The sequence below is a fragment of the Oryx dammah genome, unplaced genomic scaffold (genome assembly GCF_014754425.2).
Source record: "Oryx dammah isolate SB20612 unplaced genomic scaffold, SCBI_Odam_1.1 HiC_scaffold_8, whole genome shotgun sequence".
Taxonomy (NCBI): domain Eukaryota; kingdom Metazoa; phylum Chordata; class Mammalia; order Artiodactyla; family Bovidae; genus Oryx; species Oryx dammah.
The window spans coordinates 42,957,547-42,984,147 of NW_024070192.1; the positions used below are offsets into that span (position 1 = coordinate 42,957,547).

Below are 26,601 nucleotides of genomic sequence, written 5' to 3' on the forward strand. Positions count from 1 at the left end.
ACTCCTTCACAGGGCTTTTTGGGAATGAAGTGAGATTATTTATACAGAGTATTCAACAGTGTCTGTTGCACAGTCAGTGTTTCCAGAGACGCTGGCTATTGTCCTCATGATGAACCTATGAGCGGCGGGGTCAGGCTGTCTGGCTATAGAGTGATGGCACCCAGGACGCATGCTAGAGCCACGTGGGCCCTGGGTCCCTCCTGTTGCTGCCGTCCCCTCCACATCCCATTCCTGCCCCATCAGTCGTAGCCACTGTGGAGCCAGTCCTCGGGTTTGTGTGTGGTCCCTTTGCTCGACACCCCGCCCACATCCCACCTGAAGACCCCAGTCCCCAGGGCGTAGCCCCCGTACCTGCACCACCTCCGGCCTCACGTTGAAGGTGTACAGCCAGTCGCTGAAGCGAGGGTAGCTGTCGAGCTCCGAGGTCCTCTCGCCCGGAGCCACGCTCGCCTTGCACTGCCACTGCTTGCAGATGTACCGGAGCAGCTTCGCCTGCGGGGAGCCCAGGATAGAAAAGCGGCTTCACTCGGGGCACGTGGACGGGATTCGGGGAGCTCTGGCAAACACAAGCCGTGAGATAAGGACGGGGGCCTGCCAGGTGCCCCCTCTGCTGCCATTCAAGCAGGGTGAAGCAGGAAACCGAGGAGGCAGGAGGAGAGGAGTAGGGTCTGGCAGAGCCAGCAGGGAAGCCTAGAGAACCAACCCCTACCCTCTGTCCCACCCAAGGCCGGCAGCCACACCACCCTCCCCACCTCCCACCAAGGACCACGCTCTTCAGAAAGTAATGGGCAAGACTGGGCAGAACAGAGTACCGGGTCTCACCGAAGAAGGGCTTCCTGCTTTGGAGAAGGGGAGGGTTGGGGGGAGTCAGCGATAAAATGCAGGGGCTTGGTGATGAGTAACCTTCCACTTAAGAGGCTTCCAGCCAAGAATCAGATTGCCCGGGCTAGGACCCGAGGGCTCAGACACACCCGAGCCCGGTGACCTGACAAGCTACAGAACACCCTGCCCCCAGGAAAGTCTCAGTTTCCTGCTCCAGAAAAGGGGGTAAGAATAGAACCTCCCTCTCCGGGAGGCTAAGAAGAAACGAAGCCCTCAGCGTGAGTGCCCAGCCCACGGCACGCGCATCCTGAGGGCCGGCCAGGCCGGCGGGCTGTGGCTGTATTGGCCAAGGTCCCTGACTGGGGTCCACCAAGAGGCTTTCAAGACCCGCTCCCTGAAATGCATGCAAATTTCAGACACGTGAATCTATGCATTTTCCAGGCAAAGCCTGTCCACGGGTCTCAAAGAGTCTCAAAAGGCTAAAGCTGCAAATAATAAAAGAGTAAATACTAGTATTCTCTTTGACAAATGCTGGGCTGCCCCACACTGTACTGAGGAATGCGGAGGGGCAAGACCTTCAGGGCAGAGTGCAGCCCGGGCTGATTAAGAAGAGGGAGTGGACTCAAACTGAGGGAAATGAGCGACAACCCAAAGAGGGCAGGTCCCACTGAGACTCAGCCACCCGGGGACCCCATGAGAGCTGCCGAGACAGCGACTTGCGAGCTTCCCCTCAAGACAAGCACCACCTTCACAGTCTTGCATGAATGAACCCTGCCCTTGGGAGCCACTTCCCAGTACCTGCTGCCCCCTCGAGAGTTTTGCTGTTGCTAATTCATTCCTTGTTCTTTCATCTGTAAATATCTCAATGTGGTCAACTCTTTGGGACCCTATGGACCCTAGCCAGCCAGGTTCCTCTGTCCAAGGGATTCTCCAGGCAAGAATATTGGAGTGGGTGGCTGTGGGAATCTTCCCAACCCAGGGATCGAATTCACGTCTCTTGTGTCTCCGGCATTGGCAGGCGGGTTCTTCATCACTAGCGCCGCCTGGGGAGCCCTTCTCCAAGTGTGACCAGAGGCCATTCCAAGTTCAGGACCTCAACTTTCTTTTCCAGCCTCATCTCTATTCCACCCTACCCCTGACCCACCCAGTCCTGCAGGTGAGCACTCACCTAGGAGCTGGTCCTCAAATATTAATACTTTCTGTATGTCCATACTCCTGGGCCTCTGCTCAAATGTCTGTAGTGGCTGGACGTCCTTCTCTCTTCCAGCCACAGTGTCCTTGGCCTGGTCAAGACCCCCTGGGCTAATTAGAATCCTCCCCCTTCTCCGCTTCCTAGTGCCCTGTCCATACCTCTCTGGGAGCCGCTACCACAGAGGGCCTCATGTTCAAGCTTCTAACCGGGTCTCCCCCTACAGACGTGAGCTCCCGGGGCAGTGAACACAGCACAGATTTTGGAGTTGAACAGAATCTGCATTCAATACTGGAACTCCAACTGAAAACCGTAATTTATCCACTTAAAAAAAGAAATGTAATATATAGTAGAACTACATGTAACTTTGTTCTATATGTTGCAATGTCTTGTAACATAAATGTGTTATCAGACTTCGATAATTTAAAGTGTTATGTAAATGTGTTATCACACTTTCATAATTTAAAAAAAAGAAAAACGACTCTGATTCAGGTCTAGTTTCTGTCATTTAACTGTGTGACCTTAGAGAAGTTCATTAATTTTCCTGAGTCTTGGTTCTCTCATCTGTACAACAGCAAGGATGATTCCAGCTCACAGTCAGGTGGGAGGATTGAACTATAGTATGGAAACTTCCCCCCAAAACTAGGTTAGTCCCCCATTATTATACACCAGGGCAGGAACTATGCCCACCTCATTGGACTGTCCCCACAAGCCTATTGCTGCACCTGGTACATACTGTGTGCTCAAAGATGCCTGAGAAAGGAAGGAGGGAAGGAAATACAGGGGCCTCATCCCCACATTAAACGGTTTCCCACAGCCTGCCCTCTACTCCAAACTGCTCTCAAACCACAGCGTCAAATTGCTGACCAAAGATAGGGCAATAAATCAATTAACTGTGCAAAGTCAAAACCATTCTCTTCCGCATGAAGCAACCAGGTCGGGCTGCTGACATTGAAAGAGGTCTATTCTGTCCCCAGCCTGAGTGTTTCAAGGGCCACACCCCTGGGAGCCGATGAATAACCTGCTCATTGTGCTAAGACTCTGGCCAACACAGGGCATCATCAAGATCAGCCAATCTGGCCTTGGCAATGAGCCAGGATCTGGGGGCTTCTCTCGTTCAGCCCCGTCACCAAGTCCAGCCCTTTTCAGCCTCCAGGCCCTCAGCCCTTGTCCTCTATCAGACCACACATTTAATATTTGGCTTGTCTGCTTCCTTCTTCAGATGGGAAAATCCCTGAGGCCAGGTGCCTGGTCTATGTTCTGGATCACCTGATCACCACTCTGTCCCCAGGAGCCAGCACAGCACTGACGTGTGGTCTGCTACGGTAAAACCTTTGTTGAATGAATGGACAACTGAACACATATTACATTCCGTAGCCCTGACAGGCACTCGTGGTTATTAAAATGAGAGTTGAAAATAAACGTCAGTTGGGCAAGTGATGGCTCAGGAGAGTCTCAAAGGTCAGGGTGGGTTCCCCTGAAGCGGAGTGAGAGGTTTCTTTTTTTGAAGGCTGCTAGAGGTCCTCACTGGTCTTCCTAGGTGGTTCAGATGGTAAAGAATCTGCCTGCGATGCGGGAGACGCAGGTTTGATCCCTGGGTGGGGAAGATCCCTTGGAGAAGGGAATGGTAACCCACTCCAGTATTCTTGCCTGGAGAATCCCATGGACAGAGGAGCCTGGCGGGCTACAGTCCATGCGGTTGCAAAGAGTCGGACACAACTGAGCAATTAACACTTTCATTTTTTTTTCAGAGTTCCCGTCAAAAGGCAGCCAGAGTGACTAGTGGGTAGGACCCAGGAGAACGTAAAGAATTCCTCACTGTACCCAGGTGACAATCCGCAGCCCTGGCTGGTCGTGAAGACCAGGAAGGAGAATGAGTCATGGACAGGGGGGGTCGAAGCTTGTAAAGAAGAAACGATACCTGCAGATTTGTGTTCTGCTGGAGGAGGTGTCCGGTGTACAGTGCCTACCCAAGCTAAATAAGACTGCTCTCACTTTTTGGAAAGTTGGCCACAGTTGTAGAACCACCCAGGGGTTACTTTCCCAGACAAACCACAGCGGGCTGGTCAGCCCAGCCCTAGGGGCCTCCACCAGGGCCTTTCATGGGTAGCGTCATTTTCTCTTAACCACAAAACCGCCAGATAGAAATTCTCCAGAAGGGAAGAACACCTGGGGTTTCAGCAATGGGACCCAGAGGCCAGAGGGAAAGAGTCATCAGCACCCTGGCCGCAGGGGCGGACCGAGGCTGGAACGAAAGTCTTTGTCCACCTCTGATACTCTTTCGTTTCCTGAGCGTGCATCCTGCGCCTGCCCTGAGGCTCAGTCAGACTTACAGAAGGAGCAGAAGAGCAGCAAGGCAGCCCACAAGCAGCCGCTGGGTATCACCAAGACATGGTGCATGGCAAGTGTTCGCTAAGTGTCCGAGGCTCCAAGATCTGGGCTCTGGCTCCAGTTCTGACATGTAAGATCAAGGCTCTTAGGGAAATCTCCCTTAGCTCAGCTTCAATATTACCATAATGGTATTGTTTTAGAGAAGCTGGAGTCAAAATAACTATGTGAAAGTGCTTGGAACAACACCACCAACAAAAACACAAGCCCCAGAAGGTTTCCACTGGTTACACCAAACACACCCAAGACACAGTGTAGCTCTGAGGAAGATCTCTGGCTCTCAGGACACAGAGACCTGGCCCCCAAGCCCCTCACCATCACCCTCCCCCAGCAGTAAACACAGATGTAACCTGTCAGCCTCAGCTTCCCCACCTGTAAAATGGGGCTGATTTCTCTCAAAGGGCTATAAAGATTTACATGAGAAAATCCGATGTGAAACGTTCGGCAAAGTGCCAGGCCCTCTCAGAGTCCCAGGACGTGCCATCTCAAGCAGGGCAGGTGGGTCAGTCTATAAGGACAGAGGTGACGGACATAAATGGGCAACGAATCCCAGCATAGGCGGAGAGGGACACCAGACTCCCAGGGACAACAGTGAGCTCTCTCAATTATGCAGATCACCTCAACACTCAATCGGCAACCCTAGCAGCAATAATAATCGTATCTATTTTTTCTCCATGTATGCAGCTTGTAAAAATCCTGGTTCCCCCACAAGGATCAAACCCACACCCCCTCCACTGGCAGCTTGGAGTCTCAACCACTGGACCGCCAGGCAAGTCTCTCTCTTCTGTTTACTTAGCACATTATCCTCTTCTCTCCCTGGGTTCTCAATGAAAATTCCAGGAGGTAAGCATGGTATCCCAACATTCACACAACCCCAAAGCCCCTAAACATAGCATTTCCCCACAGAATAGCTCTGTACAACCAAAAAGGTCACAACCCATTCAGACTCTTGACGGGAGACAAGAAGAGCGATGTCAAGATCTGGGTGCTGGGCAGCCTACCTGGCTCACTCGGATCCGGTCATGTCCAGACCGTCCCAGGCAGTGAGTCCTCTGAATAAAAGCCACAGACTTCCCTACACTCTCCACACTCTCCAGCCACGATGGGCCACCGCCTCTGGTCCCCTGTGCAAGAACCTACCCTCTGGGCTACAAATGACTCCTGCTCTGAAATCATTAAAACCAACTACCACCCTGCCCAATGCCAGGGGGCTGCCCCTTTCAAGGAGACCCCACAATGCTTTGCAGAGTGAAGCGAGGCCCCTGCAGGCCCCTGCACACCTCCACCCCTTCCCCCAGCTCACTCAGCCCTCCAGCCAGCAGGCACAGTTCACGGACCAGCCTCCAGCTCACCCACACCTATGGGACCCTGACTCCTTCATCCCAGGTGGGCTGCACAAAATATTCTTAAGAGGACGTACATGGCAGTCTTTGCTAGTGCCATATTCCTGTGCTTTCATGCATGCTAAGTTGCTTCAGTCGTGTCCGACTCTTTGTGACCCCATGGATCTCAGCCCTCCAGGTTCCTCTGTCCATGGGATTCTCCAGGCAAGAATACTGGAGTGGGTTGCCATGCCCTCCTCCAGAGGATCTTCCCGACCCAGGGATCAAACTCGTGTCTCTTATGTCTCCTGCAACCGGAAGGCAGGTTCCTTACCACTAGCACCAGATGGGAAGCCCAGGTCCCTGTCTAACCCATCCCAAACTTCAGGAAGTTGCCAAAGCTCTCAGGACTTACTCCAGCCTTTCCCGGACAGTCCTTGAAGCTGCAGCTCCTTCCTGGGCACCAGCCAGGTCTGCCAGGGCCTCGGGAGGCTCCTCTTACTTCTCCCATCTCCTCCCCGAAACTGGAGTGCGCTTCTGGGGACCCCCGGCCAACCCGCCAGCTAAGCAGTAAGGTCTGGCTGCCACGGCCAACGTGTTGCGAAATGATTTCTGAGATAGTAAGGAAGGCTCTGGAGGTCATGACTCGGCTGACGGCTCCCCTGCGGGCGTGACCAGGCGCTTGGCTCCAAGAGTGCCTCAGCCCTGGCACTGTCGAGTCCCACGGAGCTCTTGAGGGTACCCAGGGGGGCTGCTGTGAGCAGGCAAGGGGCAGAGCCAGCGTGCCAGGGAAAGTGGGGATGAGCAGAGGAGAAAGTGACCTCAGTTCCCAAACCGGGCATTTCGCAACCAGCCATCCTTCGCTCCCTCCACCCCGCGCACCCGTGCTCTCCCTCCAGGAGAAGCTGCCAGACACGTGCATTTGTTACAGAGACAATCTCCCCGCCAAGCCTCCTGCCAGCAACCTTGCCCTGACGTCAAACTCGGAGTCGGGGAACTTCAAACACAAACAAACAAGTCTGCCCCAGACCACAAGTGGAGCCGTTCCCAAGGAGGCCGGGGGTAAGAAGGCCACAGCTGGAAACTCAGGGCCTCCCGCCCCCTTCCTTGGTTCCACTGGGGCTGCAAACTCTGGGGCCTGACAACCAGCGGCAAATGGGAGCTTCAAACCCCAACCAAGACAAAATAGGATCAGTCTTTGGTTTTGCTGATGGCTGAGAGTACCAGGGGCCAGTACAGCAGAGGGTGCAGGGAGACCCTGCCCGGAGGCACTGATGACTTCGTTAATTTCCTCTGCGCAATGAGCATCCCCATTAGATAGCATCGCCCATTCTAATTGCTCTGGTACTGGGTGTTAAGTAGGCAGGAAAGGAGGGACGAATGAGGCTCAGAAGTACCTAAGAGGCTTCTGGGGAAAGAGGGAGCTAGAGCCAGGCTAGGGTGGACAGCCGAGGACCCTCGTTTTCTCGGCAACACCTGCCACTCCACTGCGGTCCTGAGATTCAGAAGGAAAAGTTTCCAAGAGAAAGGCATTCCCTTGACCTACATATCCTAAGACAGCTCCTACCTGAGAGGCCAAGGGTGGGCCAAGTGAATGTGCTCTAGAAAGCAACTGTGGCCTTAAAAAACCAGTGCATGAGCAGTCTTGGGGCTGCCGTGGCAGGTTCGCTTCCCAAGTCGATTCAACACTACAAGCGCCCAATACCCCCATGGGTTTTTCAGAACCAGCGGTCCTCAGGGGCTGCAGGAACAAACTGGACTAAATCATGAGAAAGCCAAACACCTGCTTCAACCCCTAACTTCCCCGGGCCTGAAATGACGACACGAGGGAAGGAAGAACCTCTATACATCACCCATTCATTCAACAAATCATCAGGAAAGTTGGTCTGGGCTCCCAGCACCAAGAGGCACTGTGACATGGCCATAAGCAGCCTGGCGCATAAGCTTGAAGAACTGATGTGTGAGATGCATCATCAGCTAGTGACAGACGTGTCCACAGACAGATCTGACCGGACGGAGGGAGAGAAAGGGGAGAAGGTATGCCCACCCTCGGAGCATCCCTGATGGCCCCAACACTCAGCGCGTCTGCTGAGCAGCCATGGAGAGCAGGTGTCAGGAGACACAGGGGTTGAGGCACCCACAAACCAGACCCCTTAATCGACACAGCCTGTGTCTCAACTCAAACATACTCCACATGCCTGTCTGAAGTTCAGCAGCCCACAGAGCACAGCTCAGAGAGTTCCTGACACTGCACACCAGAAGGGACCTGGATATGAATTATCAAGCCGAGACCTGGAAAAAAGGCAGAGGCTGCACCTAATGACAAAGGTGGGTTTTTGCCAGTGGGCCCACTTCAAACTCTGATCTGAAAGCACCTGCAATATGTAGCGGGTTGTGTCATATACTGGGGAGGCAGGTCTTTCTTTCCAGGAACACAACTGTTTGCCTAGCAACTGAGACCATCACAGAAAAGGATAAAGAACAGTGCAGGGGTGAGGGGCCAGGGCAGGGGAGCTCCTCCAATACCCAGGGCCGACAAATGTGACGGCCATCTCCCCTAGCATGATGGGTGCCATGTTAGGTGCTGCTCACTACCCATCTGGTAGCCATGCCTGACCTCTTCTGCACTCACAGGCCGATTTTGTTTAGGGCAGCATCATGCCCTGTGATGAACTGATCCAGGTCAGCGATTCTCAACCCTGACTTTACATCCACATAATTGACCTAGGATGGGATCCAGCATGGCTCTTTTGTGATCTGGGCCCCACTTCCATCTTCCTTTGAAATTAACTATGTATGACAGGTCTGGTCAATGAGATATGAGGACATGTCCGCTGGAAATGCCGGGAAAGTGTTTCCCTCACAAGTGGGGCAGTCTCTGGGGCTTCCCACAGCCCTGCTTTGAAGATTAGAATAGCCAAGAGTTGTCCAGAGACACCTCTGTCCAGCTGCTAAACACATGAGCCATCTAACTCCAAACTTCTCATTGCAGGAGAGACATAAGAGTCTGTTTGTGGAACTCACATTTTCTGTTACTTGCGATCAAAAGCAGTCTTTACTGCTAACATTTATTAACCTTGCACTATCTCAGGTTCAGTTCAGTTCAGTTCAGTCGCTCAGTCGTGTCTTTGCGACCCCATGAATTGCAGCACGCCAGGCCTCCCTGTCCATCACCAACTCCCGAAGTTCACTCAAACTCACGTCCATCGAGTCGGTGATGCCATCCAGCCATCTTATCCTCTGTTGTCCCCTTCTCCTCCTGCCCCCAGTCTCTCCCAGCACTATCTCAAACCTCCTTCTAAAACCTTGTAAGTCTTCCTGTTTGCCTCTGGAAAACCTATAGAAGGAAAAAAAAGGTATCTTTCCATTCTTCTTGGGGCCCCGTGCTACCCACAAGCACTCCTCCAAACGTCTTCGCAAATTTCAAAGAGCAGCTACATTTTTATTAAGCCCAAGTTAGCCATTTTTTTTTTCTTTTTTGGTTTGTACTTTTTATTTTCTTGCCATGACCACTCTGAGGGAGGGACCACGTGGAGAGACTCTGAGCCCGTACAGAGAGGGATGGTGGGCCAGCTGAGTCCAGCTGCCCAGGCACCCTCGCCAAGGTCCAGAGGTGTAGGTGGGGCCCTCCAGATGGGGACAGCTGATGCCACATGGAGTATGCCACCTGGGTGCTGCCACAGAGGTCTGTGGGATCCCAGGGGGACTGGGTCTATGGGGTGGGAGGGCTGAAATCCTAGAAAGACATCAAAGAGGAGATAATCCCCGAAATGGGTTCAATCAGTTGCGAGGTGGTGGTGTGTGGCGTGTGACACACAGACAGAGGGTAAGGGGCAGGGACGACACCAAGGTGGGGAGCAGAGCAGAGGAAAGGCCAGAGTCACAAGAAAACCTTCATGGGGAAAAAAATAAAGGGATATATTTATATGGCAAGTAGCCAGAGACTAGAGGGGATGGGGAGGATGGGAGAGCAGTCAGCCAGGGGGCAGGGCCAGCTCATGCAGACCCCATAAGGTTCTGGAAGGTCCAGGAAGGGCACACTAAGGCATGTGCACTCAATCTTGCAGGCGTGGGGAGGAATACAAAGGCAGAAACGTGGTCAGATCTGCATTTTTGAATGATCATTCTGGAAACCATGTGGAGGACAGATTGAAGTGGGTGTGGCGAAACCAGAAACGGGGAAGCCAATTAAGGAGCCAAGGCAATTCAGCAAATGAGAACAAAAGGTAATTTAGTCAGTGGCTGTGTGGGTGGAAAGGAAGGAGCAGATTCTAGAGATGTTTTATTACATTTTTTACTCTAAGACAAGACTTCCCTGCTTGCTCCTCCAGAGAATTTCTGGCATACCAGCACCCTGGAATGCAGGAAGCCCGTGAGCTGAACTTCTCCAACAAATGAGTCAACACGTGTTTGACTTCTTGGAGCTCTGTGCTTCAGCAGGGAGAGGGCCGGCTACCGGTCAGAAGCCTTCAGGCCCCAAGGTCTAACTTGGCCCAGGCACCTCAGCCCAGGTGGCTCTCCACTTGAGGTCTGCCCCCTTTCTCCACCTCCCAGGCAGAGGGGAGCCCTGCACCCACCAAAAGTAAAAGTCATTCCCCAGAATCTCCATCTTCAGCTCCTCCTGAAACTCCCAGAGATCAGACAAAAAGAGGTTGGAGAGATGCAGAAACTGCCAGAGCGGCCAGATCCAGGAGGAGCATCGCCAGCCTGCCCCCTCCAGGCCACACGCAGAGCACTGCATCCCCTTCCAGGAGAGCTGCCCAGGTGTTCCTGCAAGAGAAAGCGGGAGCTCTCCCTATCTTCAATGGAAAGATCATGGGGATCAGAGCCAGAGAGAGACTCAAGTTCAAATCTCACCCCCACCTCCTACCAGCTAAAGGACTGCAGGCCATGGATCATGCCCCTGAGCCATCATTTCCTCTGTTGTAAATGAGGGGAAAGATCAGCCTCCAAAGATCACCATGGAGACAAAACGATAAGATGTATCCAGCAGCTGGCATGCCCATACGCAGCCGGTATGCCCATAGGCACCTGCAAATATCTACTCCCATCTCCCGTCTCTGTGGCCTTAGTCATGGGTAAGGCTGTGGCTTTGATGACTGGCAGGGAGCCCAGGACAGGGGGTGGGAGGAGACCCCAAAAGGTGAGTGTCCAAATGGCCGGGGGTGGAATACTGATCTGCTGAGATATCTGCAGGCTCCCATGGAACAAGGCAGAGATCAGATTGTGGAAACAGTTCTGAGCACAAGGTGGGGGGTGGGGTGGGGTCGGCATTACCCCCACTTTTACAATCCATTCTGTACCATCAAGGTCTAAGCAACGCCTCTGACACTGAACCACCACCGTGAGTTCCAGGTGAGACCAGGATACCCCACCAGTGATGTGACTGTCCGTTCTAGCTTGACGCGCACCCAAGAGATGACATTGGATCGTGTGCGGGTCAAGCATCTTGGGCAGATGCCTCACACGAGTCACAATTTACAGCCCTCATCCTAACCTACGCTCCCCTCGGGCCCACGAGGACCATCCTCATCCCCAAGGCTCAGAGGCTAAGTGACGTCCCTCAGATCACACGGCCTTTACTGCACTGAGGCACCAACTCCACACCCATGCTTTTAGAGACAGAGAGAGAGAGATATACATTTCACATATATATATGTATTTTATTTATGTATTTTATTTATATATATATACATATATATGTTTTTATTTTTATATATATGTATTTTATATACATATATATATGTATTTGGAGAAGGGAATGGTAACCCACTGCAGTATTCCTGCCTGGAGAATCCCATGGACAGAGGAGCCTGGCAGGCTATATATAGTTCATGGTGTCACGAAGAGTCGGACACGACTGAGGGACTAACACTTATATATATATATATATTTTAGACGTATTCCCAGAGAATGACCTATCAGTAGGAATCAGGGTTTTTTCCCGCTTTCTTTGACCACCCTGCGGCATGGAGGATCTTAATTCCCTGACCAAGAATCGAACCTGTGCTCCCTGCAGTGAAAGCTTGAGGTCTTAACCTCTGAACCACCAGGGAAGTCCCCACAGCCACGATTTTCAGTCCAGTTGTCAGTGCCTTCACCCCTCCCCCAAGCCCCCAGAGTAGACAAAATGGTTTTAAGTTAATAGACTAAAAACAAGCTCTCAGCTGAAACAGTGGGACTCCCTGGGGCCACTACCGGCTGGGACCCCTCAGACATCTCTCAAGAAGGGAAGACGGGGGGTGCTTGGCAAGTGTATCCACACCTCTTTTCACCAGGGATCTGCCAAGGCCATTCGACTACCCACAGCCTTCTCTGTTATAAAGTCTTCCCAGCTCTCTTCTTAAGAGACCATTTTATCTGGGCAGAGCAAGATAAGGACATACGGGGCTTAGGTAACGCAAGAAAGAAATCGGACCTGGAACCCAGGAACGGAATTGCAGTGGGGTTGAGGTGACATCAGCTCTGGAACCACCCTCTCCAGCACACAAAGGCCCAAAGATACAGGGTCTCTGTCCCTAAGCCCTGTGCACGTCCCTCAGCTGTAACGGGGCTGACATCACCAACACTATCGTTGGTGGAGAGTGAGAAAGGGCTCAGATAGCAGAATGTCACTACTGAACCATCCCAGGAATGCCAGCCCAGCTCTCCCTAGAGGGATGGTCAGACCTGGGTTCACACCCCAGCTCTGTTGCTGGCCAGTTGCCTTGAATGAAGTTACTCAGCCATTCTATGCCTCAGTTTCCTTATCTGTAAAATGGAGGAATAACAGGACTACCTTCATGGCAGGAGATGTACAATGCTCGGCACTAGGCTTCAGTATCAGTAGTGTGCGTGCTCAGACTCCATGGACTGTAGCCAGGCTCCTCTGTCCGTGGAATTTTCCAGGCAAGAATACTGGAGTGAGTTGCCATTTCCTCCTCCAGGGGATCTTCCCGACCCAGGGATCGAACCCTCATCTCTTGCGTCTCCTGCCTTGGCAGGCAGGTTCTTTACCACTGGTGCCACCTGGGAAGCCCAACACTAGGCCTAAAAGATGGTTAATACTCACAGTCAGCCATCTTTATCAAGAAAATTCCGGATCACGCTATCTTGGAAAATAGTTAAATTTAGTTAAAATTCTGACTTGTTGATTCCCTTAAAATCTTGAGCATGTTCCTAAGTGAGTCAATACACATGGCAAATTGCAATGTGTCCCCCCAAAAGGGGGAGATGCAGACAAGGCCAGGAGAGGCTGGAACACACTCACCCCAGAGCCTTCCTATTCCCACTATTCCTGGCAGGTCAAGAGCAGGCAGCACAAGCAGACTGTTGTGACAGGCGCCCCATTGAGCTGACCGAGCAGCAGAGTGAGACAAACCAGGGCAGCGATTAAGATGCAACCGCTCACCAGGCTTAAGTCGGCTGTGGGCATGACCAGCTCTTCCTCCAGGGGATCTTCCCGACCCAGGAACTGAACCTGGGTCTGTTGCATGGCAGGCAGATTCTTTACCATCTGAGTCACCAGGGAAGCCGTATATACCAATTAAACCAAGGCTTGGCACATGATAGACCCCTTGTCAGTGTTCGCTATTATTATCTAGTTTCTTCAACAAGTTCCGGTTAGTTGATTTCTTGGGCAGTTGGCAGCCCACCTGCTCTGTTTTTATTTTGAAATGGGGTCCCTCTTTGTTCAGCCATAGCTTGTCTCGGATGGCAGGGGTGTGTGTGTGTGTGTGTGAGCTGTGTCACCTCTGCCTGGGGCCTGGAGCACAGCTCCTGTGACAGCCTGCGTGCCAGGCTCCCATTGCCCACCCCTCCCAGGCCCTCTTGGACTCTGCCCTGGCTCTGCTACCTCCACGAGTGCCTCAGCTGTTTGAGGCCCCTACCAGAGCCAGGCCAGCGCTGGCCACCGTGGTAGGAGGATTCTCATTTATACAAGGACCCAGAGACTCAGGGAGCCAACCCAAAGTCACCGAGCTGGTCACACCAACAGCCGGCTTAAACCTGGTGAGGGGAAGCAGCTGATGCCCCGTGCTGGGTTTGACCTTATAGAACACCCCAGCCCAAACCTACAGTTCAGACAAGGACCTTCCCACCGTGCAGACAGACACATCAGCGACACACTGCATACAAACCCAGGCGAGGCTCTGCCCCCGGCCAGCAGGCCTGGGGAACCCGCGGAACCCGGGAGAGAAGCCACCAGTCTCCACCCGCTTCCTCGGCACAGTTCCCTCCTCTGGGGCCTGGCCAGCCACCTCCTACTCCCTCCTAGCTGTCCGCAGAAAGAACCAGACCAAGAGCCTACTGCTGGGTCCCCAATCGCAGGAGCTCTGCGTATCTGGCCTTCTGATGTAACTGCTTGAGGTGGAAAGATACACACAGGCTCTTGCATAAGGACTGATTTCGCTCACACACAGAACTCGGGGGCAAGTGGTGAGCTCTGGGGTCCGGGGTGCACCGGCAGCCCATACCACTGGGCAGGACAGTGCACGTCTCACACTCTGAGGAGGCGAATTCTCCAATGGCCCGTTTCCAGGTGACCCAGATAATCTAATTCCCCATCCAGGTGGAGGAGGGCTCACCTGCACAGAGAACAACCTGGAAAAATCCTAGAGGGCTCTGGACCTCCTGCCCAACAGTCTCTTCAGCCAGCCCCCACTGAGGACCAAGGCGGGGGTCGGCAGGGGGCTCAGTTGGCAGCACCAGACCCTTCTTGAAATCTCTCACATCCTTTTAAGTCACAAAAATCCAAAAATTTTCTACAATGAGAAGAACCTTCAAGACGGCCTCACTTGTGGGGACTTCCCTGGTGGTCCAGTGGTTAAGAATCCACCTTGCAATGCAGAAGACATGAGTTCGATCCCTGGTCAGGGAACTAAGATCCCACATGCCATGGAGCCACTAAGCCCAAATAGACCATCTGCACGGCAAGGAAAGATCCTACACAATGCAACCAAGACCCGGGGCAGTCAAATTAATTAATTAATATTTTACAAAGATGGATACCCAACAGCAACAACAAAATGAGGTCCAGAGAGGGGCAGTGACTTGTCAAAGAAGCACAGGAAGTTAGAAGGCAATGCCAGGACAGAACCCAGGCCCCCAGGCTCCCACCCAGGGCTCTTTTCTCCTTACTGGACAATAGAAGGTCTGGGTTCAACTTGCTGTATGAGAGAGACGCTTGGCTGGGCCTCCAGTTCTCTATTTTTTATTTAGCAAATTAGGGACTGTTTAAAGAAGTTTATACATGTTAACTCATTTCATCAGAGCAGCAAGATGTTATTACCATCCCCACTTGGGGATGAAAGTAAGACACAGAGATAAAGTAACTGTTGGGGGCAGGATGTGAACTCAGACAATGTTACTCCACCTCCAGGGCCTGGACCGTTGGCCCAGGCTGCCTTTGTGACTGCAGCCCCTCAGGGTAAACAGTTGGTTAGGACAGTTGTTCTTCAGAGAAGAAGAGCCCTGAAGATGACTCCAGGACTGTGCCCATCCCAGCAGCCCCCCTGGACTTGCCCAGAGAATGCAGAGAACAGATGTGCCACCCAGGATGCAAGTCTGGGACCAGCCAGAGAAGGGACACTGTAAACTCCTGTGTGTGTGTGTGTTAGTCGCTCAGTCATATCCGACTCTTTGAGGCCCTTATGGACTGTAGCCCACCAGGCTCCCCATGGAATTTTCTAGGCCAGAATACTGGAGTGGGTAGCCATTCCCTTCTCCAGGGGATCTTCCCGACCCAGGGATCGAACCCCGGGTCTCCTGCATTGTAGGAGGATTATTTACCAGCTGAGCCACCGGGAAAGTCCATAAACTCCTCGGGGGCCTGGAATGCGGGGACCCGAGTTTACAGCTGGGAAGAGCAGCTTGGCTGGGTCTGAGGCCTGTGGCCCCTCCCAAGGCTAAACACCCCTCCCCTGCACCCCGGGCCTAGGAGGAGAGGAGCAACCGCTGTGCAGCCCCCAGGCCCTGACCCCGGGGGCCATGATTCTGCACTCTTGTGCAGACTCCTCAAGGCTCAAGCACTTGAGTCTTCTTTCTGAAAAAGGAAGCCATTTCTCAATGAGGTTGCTACACGCGGATACTGAGAAACACAAGCCGAGAGGCAAATGGGGCACCGGCCCCAAAGGGAAGAGACTGGGGGGAGGAGCTGGTGCGGGCTGGTGAGCCTGAAGGTGCCCTCATGAAACATGAGGAGACAATGTGCCTGATCTTGTCCACTCCTGTTCACCACTGACACGATGGGAACAACCCAAAGACCCAACCGCAGAAGCATGGCTGAGTAGGTTATGGTAAAACCACTTAAGGTATTACAAAATCATTGAACACGCTGACGAGAAACATGGGAAGTTTTTTGCATCATTCTATTGAGAAGGCAGGAAAAAAGAACTGCACTATGGATGTAGGGGGAAAAAACAAAACATTTTTGCCTAGAAAATGCATCTATGAGAAACATCTATCGCCAAGTGAGTTGAGTACGGGGGGCGGGGAGGGAGGGCTGTAGGAATCTTCTCTTCTACTTCTCTGTTTTCCAAATGTTCTATAATTACCATATCCTGGTTTTATTAATATAAGGCGATTGACAATAATAATACATTTTGCCTTTTTTTTTTTTTTTAGTATTTACTTATTTATTTGGCCACACCGGGTCTTAGTTTCAGCATGCAGGGTCTCTAGCTGTGGCATGCATGGACCTTGTCCTATGTGGCAGCAAGTGAAGTCTTAGGTGCAGCATGTGGGATCTAGTTCTCTGACCAGGAATCAGACCCAGGCCCCCTGCATCAGGAGCTTAGAGTCTTAGCCACTGGACCAGCAGGCAAGTCCCATTAATAATACATTTTAAATTGTCAAAAGAGGGTGGTGGTGATTCTCTTCCAGCAAAAAAGAGAAAAAGTCTGGGTAGGCAGCCAACCTCAAGTCCTATCCGGAGCAGAGCCCTGCCCGGGGCTGCCACACCCAGCCTTCCCACAAAGGCTGCCACAGCTGGTTACTCCACCTGCCCGTCTGGGTCTCAGATGGAGCGGAAAAACACTGATTCCGAAGGGAAAGGGGAGGAAGGGAAGAAAACAATTTGATGAGATGGCATTCATTTCACCGAAACGTGTAACTTAATTTTTAAGAACAGTGTGTGTCCATCCATTCATTTAAGAATATAGAGTACCCACTATGCCACGCCCTACAGGTAATAGAGAAATGAGGAAGACCCATTTCCCACCTGAAAGACTCGATTCTGACAGGGGCCGAAGATACCAAGTGACCACACAGAGGGATATTTGACAAGCAGTTCTACGATGTGAGCTGTAGTGAGAATTCAGAGAGGAGAAAATAAAACATCATTTCCAGCTTCCGAGAAATGACAGGTGGCAGACAAGGGTTCATGGCCAAGGTAGGCTTTGAATTTGGTCTTGGAGAATGAGCAGGTGTCCAGAAAAGGGTCAGGAAGATAAGCCAGGTAAACAGACGCACTTACCTCAAAAGAAAGTTACAGATGGAAGCAATCGTAACAAACCTCTCCACCTTAATAATAAGCAAGGAAGTCCAAAATGAAAAGAAATGGCAGGGTGACTCCAAAAAGTCCCTGGCTGGGCTGTGGTGGGAGCACTGAGCTGAGAGGTACAGCCTTGCTGGAGGGCAGCCAAGAAATACGACACTGCAGCAGCAGCTTGCAAATCGGCACGCACACTTTGAGCCAGCAAGTCCATTTCTAGGAATTTATCCTAAAGAAACAATTAAGCATGAGCCAAAGGCTATTCACGGAAGTGTAACTTAAAATAGCCAACCACAGGGAAGTGGGTAACTAAATTCTGATATGTTTATATAGCAAAAACTATACAGCAACTAAAAAAAAAATCCTATTTTCAAAGAACATTTAATGACATGGACAATGTCCATGATATAGCAACTTAACAACTCGAGAAAATCTATTTTCAGCATAAACTCCTCCCCAAATTAACTTTTTAAAATTTTAAAGCATTATTTTTCTTTTTTCACCTTTATAGAAGTCAATTTATATCTTGTAGCAAAATAAATATATCAAAACTTTGACACTGGAAATATAGTCTATGCTGATGTTTTTACTTTTTGGTATTTTGCTTATAATGACCTTTGTATAATGTTATTCCAAATGAAAGTATAAGGTATGTTAGATGGGTTTTCAATGGGGCGAGAAGGGGCATTACAGACTTAGAAAACAGCAGAAAGCAGAAGTTGAGAAATATGGGAATTCCTGGGGAGGAAAAATGGCTGAACTTTCGGGATATTGCTCGGTTTAATTGCTGGAGCCTTTATTTCCTAGTTGTGTGACCTTCAACAAAGTACTGAACAGAACGCCTCTTGAGCTTCAGTCTCCTTCAAAGACATCATCTTAAACAAGGGAAGCCCCAACTTAAACAAAGCACCTACTTAATTAGCTGGCCAGGGGCCCCATCAACTCTCTCAGAAGTTTATACATTTAGAGCCCTTTCTACCAACCATGAAACAAAATCCACCTTGGCTCTGTTTTTTTGTTTGTTGTGTGTGTTTTATATTTATCTCTTTATTTGATTGTGCCAGGTCTTATTTGTAGCATGTGGGATCTTCACTCTTCATCGAGGCATATGGGATCTGGTTCCCTGGCCAGAGATCGAACCCGGGCCCCCTGTATTGGGTGTGCAGAGTCTTAGCCACTGGACTACCAGGAAAGTCTCCAAAATTCATTTTGGATGCACACAGGTAAGGTAGGAATTCTCATTTATAAGACACACCATCTATGTAATAAGAGCATTTGGGGAATACAAAGAAGTGTTATACTAGAAGCCAGTATGTAACACATCCCAATTTCAGAAACAGTAAACTCTGATAAAGTATTTGTCCTAAAATCAAGAAAATATGAAAATCTCTCTCTTCTAAAGACGGTGATGGCCAGGTGAAGCCTTTGGTCACAACTCAAGCATTAATGTCATCCACATGCTGCTTAATAAGTCTGAATTGTGACCAAAATGAGGAAACAGACATGAAAGTCAGATTCCAGGTCCTAAGCAGACTGCAGGGGTAAGACCTCACCTTCTACAGAAAGTCTGGATTAGAGAGCACCACCCTCATTCTCTCCGGAATCTGCCTATATTTCCCCAATTCAACACCAAAACAGAATTGAGGCAAAATTCTCTTGCCAGCCTACCTGGGGTACCCTGGTCCCCACCACCCCATCTTCTTTCAGATGAAAAAGGCACCAAAAATGCCAATGTCAGCTGCCTTAGGGGTAAGAAACCACACCCTGGAAAAGCTTAAGATTTGGAAAGAATCTTTTGGAAAGAAATGCAAGCTCAGGGAACAAATTATAAATAATCCAGAGCCCCAACCCCTCCCAATGCCAGGCTTTGCCAAATCCAACAAGATAAGCCTTCGGAGGAAGAGACCCAGGAGGCTCGGCTCATTCCCAATTATGTAGGATCACAGCAGCTAACCCTTACACAGTGGTGATTACATGACAGGTGCCGTTCTGAGCACTTTACATGCAGTAACTCACTGATGCTCACAACGGAAGAAGAGATGCAGACACAGAGGATAAGCAACTCGCCCACAGTCAGGGCCAGAACCAGCCCATCCAGGGCCCTTGTGCAAGCTGGAAGAGTGCCCCTACCTCTAGAGAGACGCAGCACAGCCCTACACAGCACACATGCCTGGCAACTGGAGACAGTCTGGATTTCAGCATCCTCTCACCTCCTTGTGCAGTGCACAACCCGCTTGACTATATCAGAAGCCATGCAGTGCTTCCCTAATGGCACAGTAGATAGGCATCCGCCAGCCAATGCAGAGGACACAGGTTCCATCCCTGGTCCAGGAAGATTCCACATGCCACAGAGCACCTAAGCCCGTGCACCACAACTGCTGAGCCAGGGTGTTGCAACTACTGAAGCTGCGAGACCAGAAACACAGAAGCACTGATTTGGTGACTACGTCACAGTTATTTTACTCTGCTGATGTCATTGTGAATGAAGCTTAACTTAATTTTAACTAATAGTCCATCCAAAGCAGTCTCGGTCAATATCAACATTCATATCTGAGGGCCCTTGGCTGCTTATTTGTCAATTCCCCCCATGAGCTTATTAGCAACTAAATGATAGCAACATGTCTCTCACTTTTTACATAAAATATTTCAAACATTCCCCCCAAAAGTGCAACATAACATACATTCACCACCAGATTTAACAAATGTTAACATTTTATCACATTTGTTTCAGACATTTTTAGTAAGAAATGAAACATTATAATTGAGGTTAAAATTCCCTTATATTCCTTCCTAGAGCCTTTTTTTTTTTTTTTGGCCTAGTGCCTTTTTTGTTTTTTGGCTGTACTGGGTCTTAGTTGCTGCATGTGGAATCTAGTTCCCTGACCAGGGATTGAACCCAGGCCCCCTGCACTGGAAGCTTGAAGTCTTAACCACTGGAGCACCAGGGAAGTGCTCCTGCAGCCTTCTAACTTTCTCTAGCGCCTCTACAGGCAACCACTAGGGTGAAGCTAATGGGTATTCTTCCCGTCGAGGATTTTATAGTTTTGCTCCATCGTCTTGATTGTTTTAACTTACAAATGGTTATAATGACTACACATATACTATAACTTGACTTTCTACCCATCTTTCTCTTAAAGTAGCCAGGCTGATTCATGTTAGGTTTAGCTCTGAATAGTTCCACCATTTATTGATATATTTCCCTCCTGATAGGCATTTAGGTTGCTCCCAGCTTTTCAGGATAAAAGATGCTACAATGTGCATCCCTATCTATTTTCTCCTTGAGCCCCTGCATGGTAGATTTCCTAATACAGATACTAGAAGTTTCTGGCTGTAGGACAGGGGCATCCTTAACTTTACCATCTAGTCAACTTCCTTTTGAGAGGAGCTGTACCAATTTATGGTCCCCCTTGTGTGAGAGAGGGGCCTTTCCTCCCAGCCATGCCATATTTATTCCTGAACCACTGTTGCTGCTGCTGCTGCTGCTGCTGCTGCAAGTCGCTTCAGTCATGTCTGACTCTGTGTGACCCCATAGACGGCAGCCCACCAGGCTCCCCCGTCCCTGGGATTCTCCAGGCAAGAACACTGGAGTGGGTTGTCATTTCCTTCTCCAATGCATGAAAGTGGAAAGTGAAGTTGCTCAGTCATGTCTGACTCTTAGCGACCCCATGGACTGCAGCCTACCAGGCTCCTCTGCCCAAGGGATTTTCCAGGCAAGAGTACTGGAGTGGGGTGCCATTGCCTTCTCCATCCCGAACCACTAGCTCCTGCCTAACTCTATGGTGGCAGGAAACGCTCGCATTCCCATTCTCATTCATGTCATCCCCTTCTCTTGCTTGGGTCCTAATACTTTGAATAAGCTACAGCAGAAATGCAGAAAGACCCTCAGCCTGAGTTCCTCTTCCCAAAAGGCTGCCTGACTTCTATGTCAAAAGCCATCTAGCTGGGCAGCCGACATTCCGAGCGAGGACACACGTTATTCTCCTTGTATCACATCTCCCTGTAAGATGGAATCAGATTCTTTTCCCTCCGGCAGCATCTGGAGTCGGGGGGATCGTCCACAAACTCCCTCACCCTGTGCAAAACTATTTCATATCAAGCCCACTTGTTCAAGCAAGTGAAAAGTGTTAGTCACTCAGTCATGTCCAACTCTTTGTGACCCCATGGACTGTAGCTCACCAGGCTCCTCTGTCCATGGAATTCTCCAGGCAAGAATACTGGAGTGGGGTGCCATTCTCACTTGCTCAAGCCCTCCCCAATTACCAACAGGAAGACAGAAGAGGACAATTTAGAGGTGTCTGGCCCACCCCAAGTCGTCCCTGTCTAAAAAAAAAAAAAAATTATTTATATTTGACTGCATTGGGTCTTAATTCCATCTTGTGTGATCTTCGTTGCAGCAGGCAGGATCTTTAGTTGTGCCATCCAAACTCTTAGTGGCATCTAGTTCCCAGACCAGGCATCGAACCCACGCTGTATGGGAGTGCAGAGTCTTAGCCACTGGATCACCATGGAAGTCCTCTGGGCCCTCCTTCTTTTCCCTAGAGTTCTCCAGAAGATAGAAGGAAACCTTTCACCTCTCGGGTGGTGGCTTGTGTTTCCTGATAAAGGAAAGTTCCAGGCAAAGAGAGGGGCCAACTTGTTTATTTCCAAACACAAGCCAGACTCCAGCTGGGACATGTACACTGCATCTGCCCACTGTGAAAGGGAGCTGGGCGGGAGGGCTGGGGGAGGGACGACTCAGGCTGCACAGGATGAGAAAGGGCTGTTTATTTTTAGGTAAGCTGGTCTTCCCTGGATCAAGCACACAGCTCCCTCCTAGTCCTGTTTTTCCTGACTCTGCCTGGTGGTGCATTTTTCATCTGGACTTGCCTCAAACACAGAAAGCAGTTGCCTCGACTCACCTAACCTAGGGGCTCACAAAGAGCGACAGAAAGCTCCTGGGTGGATATCCACTCTCTCACTCCACGAACACCTACATCCAGGCACTGGTTTAGAACGACGGCTTTCACTCAGAACCTGCCCCAGGAAGCTCAGGGCCTAGTAAATAAACACGTGTGATGCTAAGTGAAAAGAAGCAATGGTAAATACAGTCATCCCTTGGTACCTGTGGGGGATTGGTTCCAGAGCACGCCCGGCCCCCAGATACCAAAATCAGAGGATATTCCAGTAGTCCCTTATATAAAACGATGCAGTTTAGTCAGATGCTGAACCCATGGACACAGAGGGCTGACTACTGGGTGAGAGATAAAGGGAGGCCGGAGAGGGACTTCCCTGGTGGCCCGGTAGTTAAGATTCTACAATCCCAATACAGGGGGCCTAGGTTCAATCCTTGGTCAGGACTAGATCCTGCATGCCACAACTAAGACCTCGTGCAGTAAAATAAGTAAATTTAAAAAATTTAAATACATTTTTTAAAATACGTGATTAACATTTTAAAAGAAAAAGGAAACACAGAGAAGGGAAAGATTAAACTCGAGTTGGAAAATTCTGGCAAGACCTTCTGAACACGGTGATGCTAAGCTTGGTCTCCCTACCAGTTTGGGTGATGAGCATATGTCTGATTATCAGCATCATCCAACCGCTGCCTTCCTTTCGCATAACCATGGACGTGAGCAGTAACCACACAGCAGTCAGTGCTGGAGGAAAGCCCCAGGTCCCACGACGGACCTGATCCTAACCCAATCTGCCTCCACCAGCATCGACCCTCCCAAGTCATCATCCTTCTGGTGGGTAAACTGAAGGGTGGACAAGTGTCTCAGAACAGTCCGCTCAGCTCCAACCCTCTCTGTGTGTCATACCCACAGGAAGGAAGTATAGGAATAGACACCCGGGACCCACCCCAAAGATATTAAGTCAATTGGTCTGGGGCTGTGCCCCCAATATCCATAGGTTTTAAAAAAGCATCCTAGTGATTCAAATGTGCAGACAGGGTTAAGAACCATGAGGCCGATGATGTTCTGGTGGTGAAGTTTGAAGGCTGGGTATCCCGTTTCACAGAACAGCCCAGAACTTGCCCAGTCAGGGAGCAGACAGAGGCCACGGAGCCCCTAAGCACCTGTTCTCTTCTCACAGGAATGTAATGATTCAAGGCAGAATTCTCTAAGATCCAGTTAGGAAGACAAGGAAATAAGGCATACACCATCTCCAAAGTGCTCTCTCTCTCTACCTGCTCTCAGCAGGCTGAAGATGCTCAGTCCTGGGGGTGGGTTAGGAAAAAAAAAAAAAGGTCACCTTCACAGGACACAATGGCATCCCCTCCATCCACTGAACAGGGGGTCACCCCCCCTTAAGGGAGCTCCTGGTATATAAGAGCAGGAGTTAGAGGCAGCCTGGAGCCTGGAAACCATGGACAGGCATAGCCCAGCCTCCTGCCTGTGAGTCAGCCTCACAGAGGCTGCTTTCAGACAAAGGGACAGAAGAACAAAGCTCCACTGTGCATGTTTGAAAAAGTCAGCCGAGACAGGGAGACTTTGGGGCCAATGGGGGTGGCATTAGCATTTTACTTATTTATTTATTTACCTTCACTGCATCTAATGGACACTTAGTAAGTGCCAGGCATAGCCCAAAGCCCTTCCAAATACTCCCTGTTTAGTTTCTGATCACACTGTTGGCCACAAATTTAGCAGGTCAAGCTTTCCAAAGGCAACATCCAGGGAGAGGGAAGATCTAATTCTCCCTCCTCCACAGGTACACGAACCACCCAAGGATGATATTTACCCCCTGCATTCTGCCACTGACTGGCCTGAGATGAGATACACATACCACTTGGATCTGGGACTGCATCCCAGGCTGTGACCTAAATTCCTCTGTTGCTGTAATGCAGGGCCATCCTCCGTAGGAACAGAAATTGTGTCGTGGCAAGGTGGAAAGGACTGGGGAGTCAAACTCCACTTGATGTGTGAACTCGCACAACAATCGTAACTTCTCCAAATCTCACCTTTACGTCTGTACAATAAGAAGAGTGTCATCGCTGACCTCAGAGGAGGTGTGGGGGTGAAATGGATCACGGGAAGTCCCTACCCACATAGGAACCTTCAAGCTTCAAACTTTCAAAGATGCAAACGCGCGCTCCATCAAAGTCAGCCATGAGTGAAATGCCCTCCATCTCCTCTTCCCTACGATCCTTCAGCTTTACCATCTCCCACCTCCTCTCCCTCCTCGAGTCAGTAACTCTTCTTTCCTGTTCACTCAATGCCAGCCCCTGTATGGAGGCTGTTATACTGCACTACTGTACTTTTCAAGGCACTGTACTGTATGATTTAAAATGTTTTATTTCTTGTGTTTATTGTTTTTTACGTATTATTTGTACAGAAACTACTATTAGTCACTCAGTTGTGTCCAACTCTTTGTGACCCCATGGACTGTAACCTGCCAGGCTCCTCCGTCCATGGAATTCTCCAAGCAAAAATACTGGAGTGGGTTCCCATTTCTTCCTCCAGGGGATCTTCCCTACCCAGGGATCAAACCTGCATCTCTTAATCTCCTGCGTTCACAGGCGGATTCTTTACCACTAGCGCCAGAAAGCCCCATTACAATACAGTGCTATCTTCCTGTATTACAGTACAGTATTAAACAGCCGAATGTGTTCACTGGGTCCTAGGCTAAGTTTGTTGGATTTACAAACAAATTGGACTTACAATCACGCTCTGGAAATGGAACTGGTTTATACATAGGGGGCTTACTGTAATTAGATGTGACAATCTCGGCAAAGGGCCTGACATGAACTGAGGGCTCTTCCCTTCTCCCACCTGCAAAGCGCCATCCCATCATCACTGGACCTCACTCCCTTAATCTCACAGCAGTCCAGTGAAGCTGAGTTACAATCCTCATTTCCAGATGGGGAAACTGTGGCAACCCTGGAGAAAGAACTTCTGTGGAGCCCAGGTTCAAAGCCTGCACTGCGGAGTTTCCTGTGGCCCTTGCTCTGAGCCCCTCTCCTCTGTCCTGTGCCCTACCCAGGTCTAGGGTTTAAACAATCCTAGAGCTCAGTAGCACTCCTGCTTTTTTGTTCAGTTCGGTTTGGTTTGAACCATGTCCAACCCACCCCCTGCAACCTGGCTGCTCTCACTGCAGTCCCCTCAGGGCACGAACCTCGGTCCGCACCTGGGTCAGGTGTCCAAGGCAAGGCTGGGCAGAGAAGAAGGGGGGGTCTCACTCTGGGGACAATTAGTCTTGTGACTTTCCGTGTGCCATAGACGGTCACCATCCCACTTACTCGTTCTTGGCATCAAAGCTGCCTAGTACAGGAAGAGAGGAAATCACGCCAACACCACAGAAGTGCCAAATGCTTGGGGTTCAAAGAGCCTCAGTTTCCTCGGCTGCAACATGGGTGTGGGGAGCATGGGCCTGAATGAAACAACCTTGAAGGGATTTCCTGACTTCCTGCTTCTGGGAGCCCTAGGGGAGCGGTTGATTCAACCCCAATGTTGCCCCATGCTTGAGCCACAGGGCAGGCCTGGACCCGCGTTTGGAGAGTGGGAACCAGGGCGCAGAGGAGGACAGCGGTTCCCAGACTCCCACGTGAGAAGGGTGGGGAGCTACTGGGGATTGTTAAGGGATGAGGGCCATCCAGGTAAGTTACGATTAAAAAAAAAACAAAACACTTTATTATAGGGACTTCCCTGATGGTCCAGTGGTTAAGGCTTTGCCTTCCAATGCAGGGGGGCACAGGTTTGATCCCTGGTTGAGGAGCTAAGATCTCACATGTCTAGCAGTCAAACAACCCAAAATATACAACAGAAGTGATACTGTAACAAATTCAACACTGTTTAAAAATGGTCCACAACAAAGGTCCGTCTAGTCAAGGCTATAGTTTTTCCTGTGGTCATGTATGGATGTGAGAGTTGGACCATGAAGAAAGCTGAGTGCCGAAGAATTGATGCTTTTGAACTGTGGTGTTGGAGAAGACTCTTGAGAGTCCCTTGGACTGCAAGGAGATCCAACCAGTCCATTCTAAAGGAGATCGGTCCTGGTTTGGAAGGAATGATGTTAAAGCTGAAACTCCAGTACTTTGACCACCTCATGGGCAGAGTTGACTCATTGGAAAAGACTCTGATGCTGGGAGGGATTGTGGGCAGGAGGAGAAGGGGACGACAGAGGATGAGATGGCTGGATGGCATCACCGATTCGATGGACGTGAGTTTGAGTGGACTCCGGGAGTTGGTGATGGACAGGGAGGCCTGGCGTGCTGCGATTCATGGGGTCGCAAAGAGTCAGACTCGACTGAGCGACTGAACTGAACTGAACTGAACTGAACAACAAAAAAATCTTTTTAAAAAAAAAAGACTTGGCCTTCCCTCATGGTGGGCTTTCCTTGTGGCTCAGTTGGTAAAGAATCAGCCTGCAGTGCAGGAGACCTGGGTTGGATCCCTAGGTTGGGAAGATCCCCTGGAGAAGGGAAAGGCTACCCACTC

At 50.3% G+C, this 26,601-nt stretch overlaps 1 protein-coding gene across 7 annotated transcripts in view; it reads right to left on the reverse strand.

Moving 5' to 3' along the window:
• KSR1 (kinase suppressor of ras 1) overlaps positions 1-26,601 on the reverse strand; it is a 160,008-nt gene that overhangs the window by 70,734 nt on the left and 62,673 nt on the right. For all 7 annotated transcript variants that reach the window (XM_040243969.1, XM_040243967.1, XM_040243964.1 and 4 more), the window contains exon 2: positions 352-492. In XM_040243969.1, the coding sequence (XP_040099903.1) occupies positions 352-492 (141 nt within the window). The remainder of the gene's footprint in view (positions 1-351; positions 493-26,601) is intronic.